This window comes from Argopecten irradians, chromosome 6 (genome assembly GCF_041381155.1).
Source record: "Argopecten irradians isolate NY chromosome 6, Ai_NY, whole genome shotgun sequence".
In the NCBI taxonomy this organism is placed as follows: domain Eukaryota; kingdom Metazoa; phylum Mollusca; class Bivalvia; order Pectinida; family Pectinidae; genus Argopecten; species Argopecten irradians.
The window spans coordinates 37,674,286-37,692,039 of NC_091139.1; the positions used below are offsets into that span (position 1 = coordinate 37,674,286).

Below are 17,754 nucleotides of genomic sequence, written 5' to 3' on the forward strand. Positions count from 1 at the left end.
ATGTAATTCTTAGTCACAGTATGTATTTGTACACATGTAATTCTTAGTCAGGTACATAATGCAAATTGACCAAAGCTGATTCATATAACACGACGGAAACAGTTGATGTTTTTATATCGCCTCCAGGTAATAAGCCAGCCTTGTTTCAGATCGACAGACGACATGAGAGAGAGATCAATCAATACAGACAATAGAACATCTCATACCAATACTGGCTGACTATGGTGATGACAACTTTTTTTTTGACAGTCATAAATGTTGTACAATGCATGTTCGTGATACATATCATCCTGATGGATTGATTAGGGTAACTTGTAAGTCAGAGCTGTACACATGAAAGGTCCTTTGTTACAATGCAGTCAAAATCTCTCTAAATTAAAAATTGGCTGGAGATTGGCTTGTATCTGGTAAGAGGTCTTGGAATCAAAGGTTCAAAACTTAGACAGAAACAATACTTTGAGGCTTGGTCATTACCTTACATTACCTCAGGTAAATAACTTGGTTCATTTTTCTTTGAAGGCCTAGATAATTTTTATGCCCCCTCATGAAATAGAGAATAAAGATATGATGTTGCAAAGTTGAGTTAACATGTATGAAATTACAATTTACAAATCGTCAAAATATCAATTTGTCCAGAAATTATGTAGGGACATGTAGAAATCCACTTGCGGGTAATTGTTTTGTTTATCTGTATTGCGGCAGTCGATGTTGTGAAATGTCACACAATTTGATCAGTATGATCTGGAGTGATTCCTGTGACATTTGTTAATGTGATCAGGATATACATGAATATACCAGATAACAGAATGTAAGAAATTACTAATGTATTGTTATCAGAATACAGTAGATCACAGAATCTAGCGGAATGTTGGGGACATAATTATGTAATTTGTTTGATTATGTATTTATGGATTATTAATATTATAACTTGGGTAAATTAACTTATGTGTTATATATACAATATACAATGTATTAGGCTAGATCAAGTAATATCTCTACAAGCAGAACTGTTTGTGATATATCCACCATTGTATAATTCCAAAGTTATTAGTGTCTCTCGTGTACTATTGATGTAATTTAGCTTAATCCTCTTCCTTGAAGACACATTTGAACTCTTCTGACTGTATGGCTGGAACAGTTCATAATGGAATTACAGGGTTGAACGACTTAAATGTTAAAATGCACTAAAGCAAAATCCTTGCGGCTGTAAAACTTTTACAGGCTGCAGTGGCCGAGTTGATGGTAATAAGGTTTATAATATCCTGTATGAGTTATAGGCTTAAGAGGGGGATACTTTCTGATTCAAAGGTTGTTCTTTTCTTATAGAACAACTATAATACTTGTAATTATCAAGCTTAAGGCCGTCATAATATACCTCACCATGAATTGGGGATATATATCGCGATGCATCTTGTATTATCTGTATACATGTAAGTCCTGTCCTTTGATATCCCTTAGTGTCCAGTGTTCTATCATACCCGAGGATGTCCTGTTCTTGATTTCATAGAGCTGCAAGGATTTATGTTTTGTCTATTTGTGGTGAACTTATTTAATTATTATTTACTCTTTCAGGATGTCTGCTTTAGAGTTGTGCCATAATAAAATTTGTCGTTCTTCTTTGAATATGATAATTCATCTATGTTGAAACATTCCGCATTGTAGTTTCTGTCAAAATAAATGCTCTGTCACTGCAGTACTATCAAAAGTTTATGATCATGATGATCAGTGATTGGTCTACAGTGACTTTAGTTTGGTTGTGGAGATTTCTGACATAACTGTGACTATAAAACTGCCTTGGTTTTAGTTCGGTTGTGGAGATTTCTGACATAACTGTGACTATAAAACTGCCTTGGTTTTAGTTCGGTTGTGGAGATTTCTGACATAAATGTGACTATAATACTGCCTTGGTTTTAGTTCGGTTGTGGAGATTTCTGACATAAATGTGACTATAAAACTGCCTTGGTTTTAGTTCGGCTGTGGATATTTCTGACATAACTGTGACTATAAAACTGCCTTGTTTTTAGTTCGGTTGTGGAGATCTCTGACAAAACTGTGACTATAAAACTGCCTTGTTTTTAGTTCGGTTGTGGAGATCTCTGACAAAACTGTGACTATAAAACTGCCTTGTTTTTAGTTCGGTTGTGGAGATCTCTGACAAAACTGTGACTATAAAACTGCCTTGTTTCAGAAGTAACATAGAGACATATAGGTGAGATTTTACCTATAAAATACTGGCTATTTAAGTGCTAGGAAGTGTTAGGAATGGCTCAAGTAACCTTATAACTTCAATATACTAATTACATATACAAGATACTGTAGATGGAGATTCCAACGGTAAATGTATTATGCTATGTTATACATGTACAGGATTACACATATTGGAGAGTGTTTTTATCGGTATGGAATCTACAGTAAATAACAATGTCTGTTTTATGGGAGACTACCAGACCTAAAACCAGACCCAAACCGTCAGTGTGTATTTTATGGTCTCTGTATCTTATATACTTTTTCATGGATCAATGTTAGCTATAAAGTATCGCAATCCATTTAATAGTATGTCCTTTTCTTACAGCATACCAGGCATATTGATTATGCTTTCAGTTATGATTTATTTTTCAACTTTTGAATTATCAAAAATCTGTATAGGTTTTGGAATGATATTTGACCTAGTTTTGACTGCATTTTCTTTTTCTCCTCTTTTTAACTTTTTCTTTGTTATGACTTTATTTTTACACATACTTTAATTTTGTTGGTGTTGTGTATTCTCTGATGGATATTGTTGTGCACCCCTAGGCATCACATGTTGCCACCCTTACTGCAGCGAAGACAAAGGAACTTGGCCAGTCAGTCAACGAGACGGTCATCAAACCCACAAAGGATAAGGTATATGACTAATTAACCATATATTACTAATGAGAAATTTACTAAGTACTGACAAGACAGTCTTCGAACCGCTTCTCAAATGGTAATATACCAGTAAATTAAAAAAGTAAAGAAATTTACTAAATTAAACATTCAATCTGTTTAAAATACAGATCCTTATATTATTACTACATTTGATATGAGGATCTGACAACATCCCATTAGGGGTCATGTCTAGGTGACCATTGGAAATGACCAATCGAATTGCTGCCTGCAGAATTTTGAAACTGAATTTTAGAGGACAAAATGGTTTGAAAAGGCTGTCAGAATTATTTTTGTCTACATAGTCATCTCGCCCAGAGAGCACATGTACAGCAAAGGTAAATGTGTATATGTATACTGGGACAAAATGATGTTTTTGATTAATGTAACAAGGTGCAGAAAAGGCATTTGATCTGAAGTTCAAGTGGTATATTTATGATGTTGTCAGATCTTCTATTGATCAGGGTGGTTTTAAGGATCTGTATTTTAATCGGATTGGAGAACATTTGGCTAATCAATATTATTTTTGTACAGTGGACAATCATTAAAACCACTAAAGGCATGTACATGTAGTAACACTATTTTTTTGAGACTTGTATTAATGTCCACTTAATCAAATACTTTATTGAGCTTTGTCAAGTTTACTCTTTACATCAGTCAGAATATGTGCACAAAACGTTCAAAATTAAATCTAAAACCATTTCTGGTGTTTTGGGATTATAACATGTAGTGGATTTAAGAATTAGTGTTTATTAATACTAATGGTATAGAAATTTGGTGAAGATATATACACTTTGTATCCTTCAGAACAATATATAGCAAAGACAGAAGTAAATGTTTAACTCCAGGTGGTGGTACTTTGGGGTGAAAAACTCCAAATTTTAGTGGATTTGGGAATGCTGACTAGTCTTAGTTCCTACTTCTACAATTTGGGTCAATCAGCCCATGTATTGTTATACCTTTATTGTTACCTGTGTATCTGTATAATGATTACCATTAATTCAGTTTTTGCATGCAACCTGTTTATGTGTGTATATATTAAGTGTTTCTTCAATTTTATGGCTTGATCCTTTTTTGTTCAAATTCATTTGTTTTTATTAGCTCACCTGGCCCGAAGGGCCGGTGAGCTTATGTCATGGCGCGGCGTCCGTCGTCCGTCGTCCCTCCGTGTCCGTCGTCCGTCGTCCGTCGTCGTCCGTCGTCCGTCCGTCGTCCGTCCGTCAACATTTCCTTTAAATCGCTACTAGTCATAGAGTTCTGCATGGATTGTAACCAAATTTGGCCCACAAACATCCTTTGGGGAAGGGGAACAGAACTTGTATAAAGTTTGGTTCTGACCCCCCGGGGGCAGGAGGGGCGGGGCCCAATAGGGGAAATAGAGGTAAATCCTATAAATCGCTACTTGTCCTAGAGTTCTGCATGGATTGTAACCAAATTTGGCCACAAACATCCTTGGGGGTAGGGGAACAGAACTTGTATAAATTTTGGCTCTGACCCCCCGGGGGCAGGAGGGGCGGGGCCCAATAGGGGAAATAGAGGTAAATCCTATAAATCGCTACTTGTCCTAGAGTTCTGCATGGATTGTAACCAAATTTGGCCACAAACATCCTTGGGGGAAGGGGAACAGAACTTGTATAAAGTTTGGCTCTGACCCCCCGGGGGCAGGAGGGGCGGGGCCCAATAGGGGAAATAGAGGTAAATCCTATAAATCGCTACTTGTCCTAGAGTTCTGCATGGATTGTAACCAAATTTTGGCCACAAACATCCTTGGGGGAAGGGGAACAGAACTTGTATAAAGTTTGGCTCTGAACCCCTGGGGGCAGGAGGGGCGGGGCCCAATAGGGGAAATAGAGGTAAATCCTATAAATCGCTACTTGTCCTAGAGTTCTGCATGGATTGTAACCAAATTTGGCCACAAACATCCTTGGGGGAAGGGGAACAGAACTTGTATAAAGTTTGGCTCTGACCCCCCCGGGGGCAGGAGGGGCGGGGCCCAATAGGGGAAATAGAGGTAAATCCTATAAATCGCTACTTGTCCTAGAGTTCTGCATGGATGGTAACCAAATTTGGCCACAAACATCCTTGGGGGAAGGGGAACAGAACTTGTATAAAGTTAGGCTCTGACCCCCCGGGGGCAGGAGGGGCGGGGCCCAATAGGGGAAATAGAGGTAAATCCTATAAATCGCTACTTGTCCTAGAGTTCTGCATGGATTGTGACCAAATTTGGCCACAAACATCCTTGGGGGAAGGGGAACAGAACTTCTATAAATGTTGGCTCTGACCCCCCGGGGGCAGGAGGGGTGGAGCCCAATAGGGGAAATAGAGGTAAATCCTATAAATCGCTACTTGTCCTAGAGTTCTGCATGGATTGTAACCAAATTTGGCCACAAACATCCTTGGGGGAAGGGGAACAGAACTTGTATAAAGTTTGGCTCTGAACCCCTGGGGGCAGGAGGGGCGGGGCCCAATAGGGGAAATAGAGGTAAATCCTATAAATCGATACTTGTCCTAGAGTTCTGCATGGATTGTAACCAAATTTGGCCACAAACATCCTTGGGGGAAGGGGAACAGAACTTCTATAAATGTTGGCTCTGACCCCCCGGGGGCAGGAGGGGTGGAGCCCAATAGGGGAAATAGAGGTAAATCCTATAAATCGCTACTTGTCCTAGAGTTTTGCATGGATTGTGACCAAATTTGGCCACAAACATCCATTGGGGAAGGGGAACAGAACTTCTATAAATGTTGGCTCTGACCCTCCGGGGGCAGGATGGGTAGGGCCCAGTAGGTGAATTAGAGGTAAATATTCGAATTCCTTCAGAAAAGAAACAATGAACCTGTATTTAGAACATTACTTGGCATTACAAACCAGGTGAGCGATACAGGCCCTCTGGGCCTCTTGTTAATTTTCACACACTTTTGTCTTGCCTTTGAGTTAGTGGAAACTAGCATTTGTCAGAACTTATCTTGACTTCAGTTTTTAAAATGTGCTATAAATAAGTGAAGTTTCCTGTTACAATTTTCTTGGGGACTAAAATTTACAAAATTTACAACAAAAATCTTGAAAATACTCATAAAATTTTGTTATGTATGAAAAAGTTTTATTTTAAATAATTTGTACTGAAATAGAGCAAATTGGAGAACAAGAAAAAATGTGTTGTTGGAGTGACAATTTGTATCTTAAACAGACAATTCAGCCTAAAAGAACATTAAAATTTGTATATTTATCGCAAAAAACCCAGTTCAAATGGAAAATAGATCAGTCGGTTTTACTGTGATATGCCAGAAAAGCCCATGGTTTTAAAATGCGTGTGAAATGTTCAAACTCGCTCACTGTCCGCCATTACATAGTGGTCGAACATCTTGTATGCCGAACCCTGTCCGTTGCTCGTATAGTTATCCTACTTTTGTCTAGAAATGCTCAAAATGCTCATACAGTAGTGTGTTAACCTTATTAGGTGAATTGTATTGCCTAAAAAATCATTTTATCACCTCCACAGTGGTTATGTACTTCATTTGTTTAACGTGCGTGACTTTGACTCGGATATGGGTATAGCGTACATATTTTACCTGCTTAATCGTATTGATCAACGATTTGTAATTACAACGGTATCAATTAAAATACAAAACAATGACTTGGATTTTGTCAATAGTTTATGTTATATGTTTCATAAGAAATGTAGAACAAGACCTTTATGCCATATTTTGCTTCTTGGTTATGTAAAAGAATTAGCCTGAGTGAATTGTCCATTAAGCAATACTTATCAATAGAACATTTTATTTCTAGGTAAAAGAAGGAAACTTGTTGAATGACGTTGGCAGCTCGATGAGTGGCTTTGCATCAAAGGTAGATATAGACCTTATAGACCCTAGTTTTTACTATACACCACTGTAAATGTAATATGTTATTTTGGTAATTATATGAAATATATAGGTAACAGCTATTTAAAGTCTCCCTTACTTTTTATTAGTTAGGCAAGTATAATCTATTTTCTCAGGTAAGTTTTGATAATTATATATGGACGATGGACTTGTCATGTCATTGAATTATTATTTTGAACCAGCTGTGATTTATGGAGATTGGAAAACCTAAAATATATATATATATATATATATATATATATATATATATATAGATAAGAAATAAAAACAATAACGACTGACTAGTGAGCGCTTTCGCCCCATTCAAGGGAGCTCTTCAGACTCTGAAGAGCTCCCTTGAATGGGGCGAAAGCGCTCACTAGTCAGTCGTTATTGTTTTTATTTCTTATAGATTTCGTCCGTAAGGATTTTTCTTTAAATTTATCATATATATTATATGCCATTGTTTTCCAGCTGTCGTCTGCTAGTTCTAAAGGATGGACCAATTTCCAGTCTTTATGGGGAGAACCTAAGACCACTTTGTCATCAGTTGATACAAGTCCGGGGGAGAAATCCTCCCTTCTTACAGACAATGCATCCCCACAGAGGTAAAAAATATTGTCAACATGAGGTTCTTTTGGCCTCTTATTTGTTTGTTGGTTATTGTAGTATGGTTCTGGGGATTGTTCTGATTGTGATTATTGGCTAGATATGAAACTAGCAACCAGTTCATTGATATACTGTGTCACAGATATAGTGTGTAATAATGTAAAGATTAGAATGTTGCTTGGAAAACAAATATTTAATACCGTAATTTACTGAAGAATGGTAAAAGGGCATGTTGAGCAATAATAGTGTAGACTTTGAGTAATGATTATATTATTTGAAGTGCTATTGACAGGAAAAGTCATTTGAGATGGCAGATGATTGATAATTCTGTCTTCTTGTAGATTACATTCATCTGTGTGGAAAATGTTGACATCAGCCATTTGAAATTGAAGGTGTCCAGAAATATTCTCATTATGGAAAAGATATATATGCTGATTTTGTGAATTATTCAAAGATACTTTAATTGTACCATTGCTAAAATTTATTTTTATTTGCAGAGATCCCAGTAAAAATCGGCTTTTGTCTGATGAGGATTCCTGGGATAGCTGGGAAGGTGACTGGCAGGACGGCAAGAAAAACCAGAAGAAATCACAATCCAGCAGTTACAGTGATCGAGGTGATGATAGAAACACAGAAGAGGATGACTTTGAGGCTTGGCTAAACGACGAAAAACCACTTCAGTCAAAATCCTCGAAACAGAAAAAGGAGGAAAATGATTGGGACAATTGGGGTGACAATGATCAGAAAACGAATAAAAGTAAAAAGTCTAGTCCAAAAAATCACAGTAAAAAGTCTTCCAAGAGTAAGGGCAATGATGGCTGGGATGATGCTGACTGGGGGGATGGGTTTTCATCCCCAAAGAAACAGAAAGAACCATTGGTTGGAAATCTGTTGGACCTCGGAGATGACACCCCCTCACAGACCAATGGAAACTCAGGTTGGGACAATGAGGTGTGGGCTAATGAGGATGATATGGATGAATGGCAGAGTTTAGATCTAGGTACAACAGAGTCCAGTAAACGGAAATAACTTATTTTAGCTTCATGGAAACAATATTGAATCAGTCTACATTGAGTTTTAATGTGTTCAGTGTATATGCCAAAGTTGAATGTGATAAAAAGTATTGTTATTGCTTTGTGGGGGTGTTATATAGAAGCGAACCTGGGGCCAATACATTTCTTGAAGGGGTGAATATTGTTGAAGATGTTTTGCTGTAGTAAATATTGGTCTTAACTAGTAATCTGATTTTGTTGCATACATTTTCAATGTATACAATTATTCTTGTTAATATTGTGTGAAAAATGTCTTTTCCATTTACCAAATGGTATCAAGAAAAGGTCTTATTTTTGATAAAGTAAACATTTTTCAGACACTTTTATGTAATCGTTGCAGATCTTGTATAACTGAATTTACTTAACAGATAAGACAGCTTTCTTCATATTCCTTCATATATTTGACTATTTGACAAAACTTTTTGTATACCTACAGTAAAACAAACAATAGATTTTCTATATGTCTGGCCTATAAGAGACCCATGTAAAAAAGGATTTCACCAATCCTGCTTTTTCTAAACCCTTTTATGACCAGATTTTAAAGGCTGAATTTTATGAAATTTCAGAACCCATTCATTTTACTATTTAGCACTGCTGGAACATGTTTTTCAATAACCAAATGTATATGTTTTCTTCTTTAAGACCCTAATCACAAGATTTTAGTTAGATAAATATGTCTCATTCATCAAATGTTGTGTTTCACATAATATTTACTTTAGAATTTATAGTCAGCAGTTTTAAAAGGGAAGTATTTCCTTGTAACTTGCATATTTTGCAACAATTTGATTAAAACAAAAAGTGAATGATATGTCATGTAATGTATAATAATAATATGTGATTAGCTTTTTTTGGGGGGAAGTATCTTTTGATTTGAGCCTTTGATGTGACTGTAGTCAATTTCTTGATGTTGGAAGTGAAAACCGGAGTTAAAGAAGGGAAAGGGGAGGTAACTGATACTTAATCCTGCTGTTTTATAGATGCTGAGCAGAAATATTCTTTCCGACATAGACAGAATAATCAACAAATCATCACCCTTATACAAAATGTATCATTTAATAAGAATTACATTGTATTATTAGATGTAAAAATTCATGATGTAGGCTTCCTTTCAAGTTCTTGTTTTAAGTTAGATAATGTAAGTATGTTATTGTTGTAGAGATGGCCATTAACTTCATGTTAGTGAAAGGGCTGGTGCCTTATTGCCATGGTAGCAATAGGACTGGTGTCATATCACCATGGTAGCAAAAGGACTGGTGCCATGTTACCATGGTAGCAATATGTCTTGTGCCTTGTTACCATGGTAGCAAAAGGACTGGTGCCATGTTACCATGGTAGCAAAAGGACTGATGCCATGCAACATGGTAGCAATAGGACTGGTGCTGTGTTACCATGGTAGCAATAGGACTGGTGCCATGTTACCATGGTAGCAATAGGACTGGTGCCGTGTTACCATGGTAGCAATAGGACTGGTGCCGTGTTACTATGGTAGCAATAGGACTAGTGCCATACTACCATGGTAGCAATAGGACTGGTGCCTTGTTACTATGGCAGCAATAGGACTGGTGCTGTTTACCATTGTAGCTATAGGATTGGTGACATGTTACCATGGTAGCAATAGGACTGGTGCCATTGTTACCATGATAGAAAAAAGACCTAAAGAGTGTTCTTTTTATGATTTTTAGGACAGTATAGCCACATTGTAAGAATAATTCCAACAATGAATGGGTGTTGTGCAATTTGTGAAAGAAATTTGTGAAGGGCATTTATGTTAAAGTCACAAAGCGCATGTTGTCGATTTTATTGTTGAATATTCCGATTATTGTAAATGCTATGTTAATGTTTGTGTACATGTTTGATTTGGAAACCAACAGGAGGTATGCAGTATGATGTAACTTAGCTATAGGGGAATCAATATGGCCGGTACAGTTGTATTATATATTGTAGTTGGTATCCGTTTATATATGATGATATTTTGGTGCATTGTTACATAGCTGATCATCAGATATATTTTCTCCTATTTATTATTTGGATTTGGAAGCTCAACTTCATCACATTATCTGTTGCACTCTAAGATAGTAATAGTCTGCTAAAATCACTAGATTCATAACAATTTCAATTTGTTCTATAAAGGATTCCAATATTTTGACACGGAATTATATTTAGCCATTTCATCAAGTGAGGTAATTACTAACAATATGGAGTCCTTTATCTCACCCGCACCTAAAAACATTTAAACTCTTCTAGTTCCAAAGGTGGAAGGCTCCATTATAGAAGTTCAGGGGTGATGAGTAATTATGCAGAGTTATCTCCTCTTAGGAACAGATAATGAATGTTATGTCTGTTGTCTCAATAATGATGTATAATAATAGATACCTCTTTCAGGAGAAGACAACTCTGTTTAACAACAACAACAAAAAAACACTACATACCAACTAAAATCTCTAATCTACATCAAAAAAAGCTTTTCTGAATCTATTTGTTCGTTTCACTTTAAACAAGCACACTTATCTTTCATGCCAATACTATCTATTGATGAATTTGTTTTATTCTATCTTATGTTTATATAGATAGATCACACCTTGTTACATTTAAAATATCTTTAATATTATTCTGCAATAATGATGTGTGATTAATATTGCATATGAAAGACTTGAATTTTACATCACCTATTTATATCATCATTTCTAATTGGCTGTCCAATAGGGATGTATTTTACTGGACGTGGTGATAGGAAGTCATTAAATATGATTTAACATTAGACTTGGCACCAGTATCACGTTCTATCCAGATCACATTATATACCTACTCATGCAAATAAGGGACCATTAAGAGTTTGTTGTATAAATAAATGATGTAGACTTAATATAAGTAATTTATGGTTACAAACTTTCAACAAATATACATCTCCAGATTCCAACTTGATTTGCTATCTATTTCTAGAATACAACTTTTGATCACTCAATTAATAATTCTGCTTCTGGAAACTGTAACGTCTATAAGCTGGAAGATCTTCTGAGAAGACCTCAGATCAAGTTGGACTCAATGTAATAATTTCATGTACATGTGTATGCCATGGAAGGGAAGTAACTCTGTTGTACTTGTGCATACTTGGTAACTATTTCGTGTTATATTGAAAGAAATGTCAATGTTTGAGAAATGTTACATACGATACTCATTCCTGGGCTGAGTTATTGAAGCTTGCCAATAAATAAAATCATTTGATATGAAAAGTATTGTTTTGAATATGTATATGTAATCTGTTATCTTAGCAATACTTGTGTAACTGTAGTGAGATAAAATGTTATTAGTCGACACAAAAATATAATTAAATTGCATGATTCAGTGATATCGAATTTAAGCTAAAAGAATCATGTTACATAAATCCTGTTTCGTTTTTCTTTGTATGTGTCAGTAACTCCCTTAATGCAATGGACATTATAAGTAAATTTGTTGTTCCCGATTCCCAGAGGAAGTTCTTTTTGGAAAAGTTAGGGAAGCTTAAGTTAGCTTTTGATTATTCATTTGCCTAATTTATGTATTATTTCAAGCCTAGCTATATATATAGGTAAATGAAATCAGTTGTTTGAAACAACAATATTCAAATGACGACTTGTTGTGAATCTAAATATGTGTATCGATTATACAAAATATGTGTATCGATTATACAAAATATTGTATCGATTATAAAAAATGTGTGTCATGTTGCATTACTTCACTCATTGTTGTTTCATCCATGCAAGGCGAGAACATCACCTTTGTTACATTGAAATGTTCTTTCATTTCATGTTATTCTAGAAGAGAAGTTCATAAAATATAATGAAGTTACTGTTAAGATTATATCATTAGAAATGTTAAATTTTGTGATTTTGGATGGATCCACGAATTAAGTGAAATTAAAACCCCTGCGAGTATTTCCAACTCTACGGTAGTATTTTTTCTGCTTATTATACCATTTGTTTGCATTTTTATTGAGTTGGGTGCAAGTTATAAACTTTGCATTCAATTTGATACCAAATTAATCAAGTAAATAGAAGCGAAAAGTAATGAAAAGATTTGTTTCTTTCTCAGGATTCTTTCAGCTCCATAATAAATACGTAATGATTAATCAATATTTGATTACTTATAGTGCGAATTCCATAGCGAATTTGGTATTACATATGACACTAAATTTTCTTTAATAGCCAAGTAAAACTATGGAAAAAAGTTACGAAAATTGAGCCCACATAAGTAAGTATCCGTTTTAACAAACTTCATAAATGATAAACTATAAAAAATTACAAATTAATTTGTGTGAATTTGATGACACATTATGAATATCGTGAAGTGATCTTTGGTATATCGTGAAGTGATCTTAAGTATATCGTGAAGTGATCTTAGGTATATCGTGAAGTGATCTTTGGTATATCGTGAAGTGATCTTAGGTATATCGTGAAGTGATCTTAGGTATATCGTGAAGTGATCTTAGGTATATCGTGAAGTGATCTTTGGTATATCGTGAAGTGATCTTAGGTATATCGTGAAGTGATCTTAGGTATATCGTGAAGTGATCTTAGGTATATCGTGAAGTGATCTTTGGTATATCGTGAAGTGATCTTAGATATATCGTGAAGTGATCTTAGGTATATCGTGAAGTGATCTTTGGTATATCTTGAAGTGATCTTAGGTATATCGTGAAGTGATCTTAGGTATATCGTGAAGTGATCTTAGATATATCGTGAAGTGATCTTTGGTATATCGTGAAGTGATCTTAGGTATATCGTGAAGTGATCTTAGGTATATCGTGAAGTGATCTTAGGTATATCGTGAAGTGATCTTAGATATATCGTGAAGTGATCTTAGGTATATCGTGAAGTGATCTTTGGTATATCGTGAAGTGATCTTAGGTATATCGTGAAGTGATCTTAGGTATATCGTGAAGTGATCTTAGGTATATCGTGAAGTGATCTTAGATATATCGTGAAGTGATCTTTAGATATATCGTGAAGTGATCTTAGTGATATATCGTGAAGTGATCTTAGGTATATCGTGAAGTGATCTTTGGTATATCGTGAAGTGATCTTAGGTATATCGTGAAGTGATCTTAGGTATATCGTGAAGTGATCTTAGATATATCGTGAAGTGATCTTTGGTATATCGTGAAGTGATCTTAGGTATATCGTGAAGTGATCTTAGGTATATCGTGAAGTGATCTTAGATATATCGTGAAGTGATCTTAGATATATCGTGAAGTGATCTTAGGTATATCGTGAAGTGAAGTGATCTTAGGTATATCGTGAAGTGATCTTAGGTATATCGTGAAGTGATCTTAGGTAAACGTTCGTTTAATGGATGTCACACAGGAGATCTTCTGCATTTGTTAAACAGACCAGTTTTAATCATTTATTTGTTCCTAGATTTAGTGTCTTTGCCAACGTATCCAGACTGTCATGCTTAACACGCTACAGATAATGTATGTTACCAACCATGGATTAGATTTATGTAAAACTAGAAAAAATCATAACTTTATTTATGTCCAAAAGATGGTAATATTTATGAGAGGGCAAAATAGAGATGTGTACAGAGGTTCTGTGCTTACCACACAGAAAAGCAGTATTTATCATTGGTAAGAAAATCAATTATTAAAATAGACAGATTCAGAATGTACATACTGTGGTTTTGTCAATATTTATGTAGTTATACAGATTCAGAATAAAATATTATTGCTCTTTAGTTAACTCGAATTTATCGAATGTCATAGTCACATTTATTTTACAAGAGATACAACAACAGCAGAAGCAATATTATGCTGTGTTGTTATTTCAGGATTTTTCCTGTCTCGATATGCCAGTAAGTTGTTAGACGTAGGTCATTCATGTTAAGTCTTCATCCCTATCATCTCATTACTTAATGATAGATTCCTTCAACGTCACATATTGAGCATTTTACGACAGTACACAATTGTTATTAAGATTGAATGTGAAATAAAATGTGAACTCATAAGCAACTGTTGTGTTATGTATGTCCTACGTAACATTACGTCCGTGTCGAGTATTATAGACCAAATGTCATGTTATACCAAAAATGGAACGCTTCTCAAATTAGAACAACAAGATATTTGATACAGAATTTTTATTTGCAATGCAAAAACCAATACCTCACAAACAAATAATCAGTTTCTGAATGGTAACTGTTGATTTTTACGAACAGTTTGCATATTTGTTGCTAAATCCTTCTAAATATGAAAATAAATGAAATTCTTTGGAAAAAAAATATAAAAAAAATCAGGAAATGATTCCTGCGACACAACCATAAAACACATTACGTTTTAAAACAAATAAATGAAAACAAAATTGTTTGAACTTTCTTTAAATATATGTATGTTTTATGATGTTTATATATTTATGTAAAACTAGACATCGAAAGTTTCATTTTGTGTACCCGGATCTGCTAAAACACAACTATTTCTGCTATTAGTGCTGACATATAAAAGAGACATTATATGAAAACTGAAGGCATATATTTGTGAAGTATTAGGGACAAATCCTGATTCAAACACTACGTAGTCTATATTTTCATAATTATCTTCAAAAATGTTCAACTTGGTTAGCGTCACGTTCATGTGATGCCGAAGAGTCGCAGATAACACATTTACTTACCTAAGGCTTTGTTATTTGGCTGACAAGATAATACAAAATATGTATGTAATAGGGCATCATATTACATAAAACGAGAGTGACACTAGTCTAAAATACATAAGCATAAAAATGCACTTACTGTTGATTGAATCAGAAAGGAAGAGATTGTCAACTCTGTCACATATGCGATTGGAAGAGATACCCCTGTATATGCCTAAAAAAACAGTAACTGTTGTACATAGAAGGATAACTTTCAGTAGTTGTCAGATGATCTGGGTACAATTTTTGAAAACAAACAATGGTTTGACCAATTTAATAAAAGAAAAAGCACTGGTTTTTAATGTTCAAATTTCCGAGAAAGAGGTCAAATTACTTATTTTCATTCTTCCAAAAATAACATAAAACATAAAAACCTTTCCATATCAGAAACTATAATGTTTTAATAGTTTTACAAAAGTGATATGTTTAAACTACACTTACCTCAGTAATGTACATTAAAGTAGTTAACCCAAAAAACAACGTCTTTAAACCCGGAGGTCCCTCTGCCGTCAGCAAAGACAACGTCTATAAACCCGGAGGTCCCTCTGCCGTCAGCAAAGACAACGTCTATAAACCTGGAGGTCCCTCTGCCGTCAGCATATACAACGTCTATAAACCTGGAGGTCCCTCTGCCGTCAGCAAAGACAACGTCTATAAACCTGGAGGTCCCTCTGCCGTCAGCAAATACAACGTCTATAAACCTGGAGGTCCCTCTGCCGTCAGCAAAGACAACGTCTATAAACCTGGAGGTCCCTCTGCCGTCAGCAAAGACAACGTCTATAAACCTGGAGGTCCCTCTGCCGTCAGCAAAGACAACGTCTATAAACCTGGAGGTCCCTCTGCCGTCAGCAAATACAACGTCTATAAACCTGGAGGTCCCTCTGCCGTCAGCAAAGACAACGTCTATAAACCTGGAGGTCCCTCTGCCGTCAGCAAAGACAACGTCTATAAACCTGGAGGTCCCTCTGCCGTCAGCAAATACAACGTCTATAAACCCGGAGGTCCCTCTGCCGTCAGCAAATACAACGTCTATAAACCCGGAGCTCCCTCTGCCGTCAGCATATACAACGTCTATAAACCTGGAGGTCCCTCTGCCGTCAGCAAAGACAACGTCTATAAACCTGGAGGTCCCTCTGCCGTCAGCAAATACAACGTCTATAAACCTGGAGGTCCCTCTGCCGTCAGCAAATACAACGTCTATAAACCTGGAGGTCCCTCTGCCGTCAGCAAAGACAACGTCTATAAACCTGGAGGTCCCTCTGCCGTCAGCAAAGACAACGTCTATAAACCTGGAGGTCCCTCTGCCGTCAGCAAAGACAACGTCTATAAACCTGGAGGTCCCTCTGCCGTCAGCAAATACAACGTCTATAAACCTGGAGGTCCCTCTGCCGTCAGCAAATACAACGTCTATAAACCTGGAGGTCCCTCTGCCGTCAGCAAAGACAACGTCTATAAACCTGGAGGTCCCTCTGCCGTCAGCAAATACAACGTCTATAAACCTGGAGGTCCCTCTGCCGTCAGCAAAGACAACGTCTATAAACCTGGAGGTCCCTCTGCCGTCAGCAAAGACAACGTCTATAAACCTGGAGGTCCCTCTGCCGTCAGCAAAGACAACGTCTATAAACCTGGAGGTCCCTCTGCCGTCAGCAAAGACAACGTCTATAAACCTGGAGGTCCCTCTGCCGTCAGCATATACAACGTCTATAATCCTGGAGGTCCCTCTGCCGTCAGCAAATACAACGAAGAGGTTTCCAATTTCTGTGTTTCACATTAAATACTGAAAACAAACTTGATTTCGCGAAAACTTAATTTCGGTTGTTCGTGCCTATGTTTGAAGACGATTCAATATCGCGATTTGCTTCTGATACATGTGTTTAAAACTTAGTTACGGCGATTAATCGTCTGCAAGATTTGATCGATATTGTCAGAGTCGAAAGTGTCATAGAACTAGTAGGACCAGTTTGGATAATGAACTTAAAAGGGGAGTTGAGTTATAAAGACACAATGAATAGTTATAATTAACCATATGTCATATCTAGAGTAGTTAGTAACTGGAACAGTTGTTATTAGATAGCTTTAAAATATGTCATGTCACACAACAAAAAATAAAGTTAGTTTTTGGGAATCAAAATAATTTGACATATTACACTAATGTTCAGAAATTATCTTACCATACAATTATTTATAACATTTGGCAACTATTTGTCGTCTTTGGATTTTATACCGTACAAGAAAAGACTACAACTGAGCTAAAATATCTGAAAACTCTTTTATATCTGTCTATCTAGATCTAGTCAGCAATACTCAACGAAAAGTGACGATGATGCAAAACTGTCATGTCAATTAGTAATACAATCCATCTGTTACCTGGACCAAGCGAGAATACCAAACCAGTGTAGCCACTCACCGTACACTCTCTAATGCTACCACTGTATATTCATAAGTAATGGTCATTTACAGCATGTTTTTCCACAATGTTTCAAAATCTAAAAAAAAAAAAAAAAAAAAAAAACCTGCACAAGTAACCTCCCTTTAGATATCGACGATACGACTGAATTCATGGCCTTTTGAAATAAAGACATTAATTATGAAACAAGATCCTGAATATCGAGTCTATTCTGACTTGGAAACAATGCAATATCTAGGGAAGACGAGAAAACCAATTGTGGAATATTTTT

General features: G+C 36.0%; 2 protein-coding genes and 1 long non-coding RNA gene across 4 annotated transcripts in view; all 3 read left to right on the top strand.

Annotated features, from left to right (window-relative positions):
• LOC138325798 (ADP-ribosylation factor GTPase-activating protein 1-like) overlaps positions 1–11,810 on the top strand; it is a 43,668-nt gene extending 31,858 nt beyond the window's left edge. Inside the window, exons 8-11 of one of the 2 annotated variants that reach the window (XM_069271707.1) lie at positions 2,794–2,883; positions 6,689–6,748; positions 7,237–7,370; positions 7,869–11,810. In XM_069271707.1, the coding sequence (XP_069127808.1) occupies positions 2,794–2,883; positions 6,689–6,748; positions 7,237–7,370; positions 7,869–8,400 (816 nt within the window). In that variant the 3' untranslated portion in view covers positions 8,401–11,810. The remainder of the gene's footprint in view (positions 1–2,793; positions 2,884–6,688; positions 6,749–7,236; positions 7,371–7,868) is intronic. The other variant, XM_069271708.1, reaches the window with a different exon arrangement.
• Positions 11,811–13,514: 1,704 nt separating this feature from the next.
• LOC138325802 (uncharacterized) lies at positions 13,515–14,402 on the top strand. The gene is made up of 2 exons (XR_011208824.1): positions 13,515–13,551; positions 13,689–14,402. It is a non-coding gene; the product is annotated as an uncharacterized lncRNA (long non-coding RNA).
• A 1,122-nt stretch (positions 14,403–15,524) lies between these two features.
• Positions 15,525–16,850, top strand: LOC138326505 (uncharacterized). The gene has a single exon (XM_069272604.1). The coding sequence runs from the start codon at positions 15,525–15,527 to the stop codon at positions 16,848–16,850; it is 1,326 nt and encodes a 441-aa protein (XP_069128705.1).
• Positions 16,851–17,754: the final 904 nt, after the last annotated feature.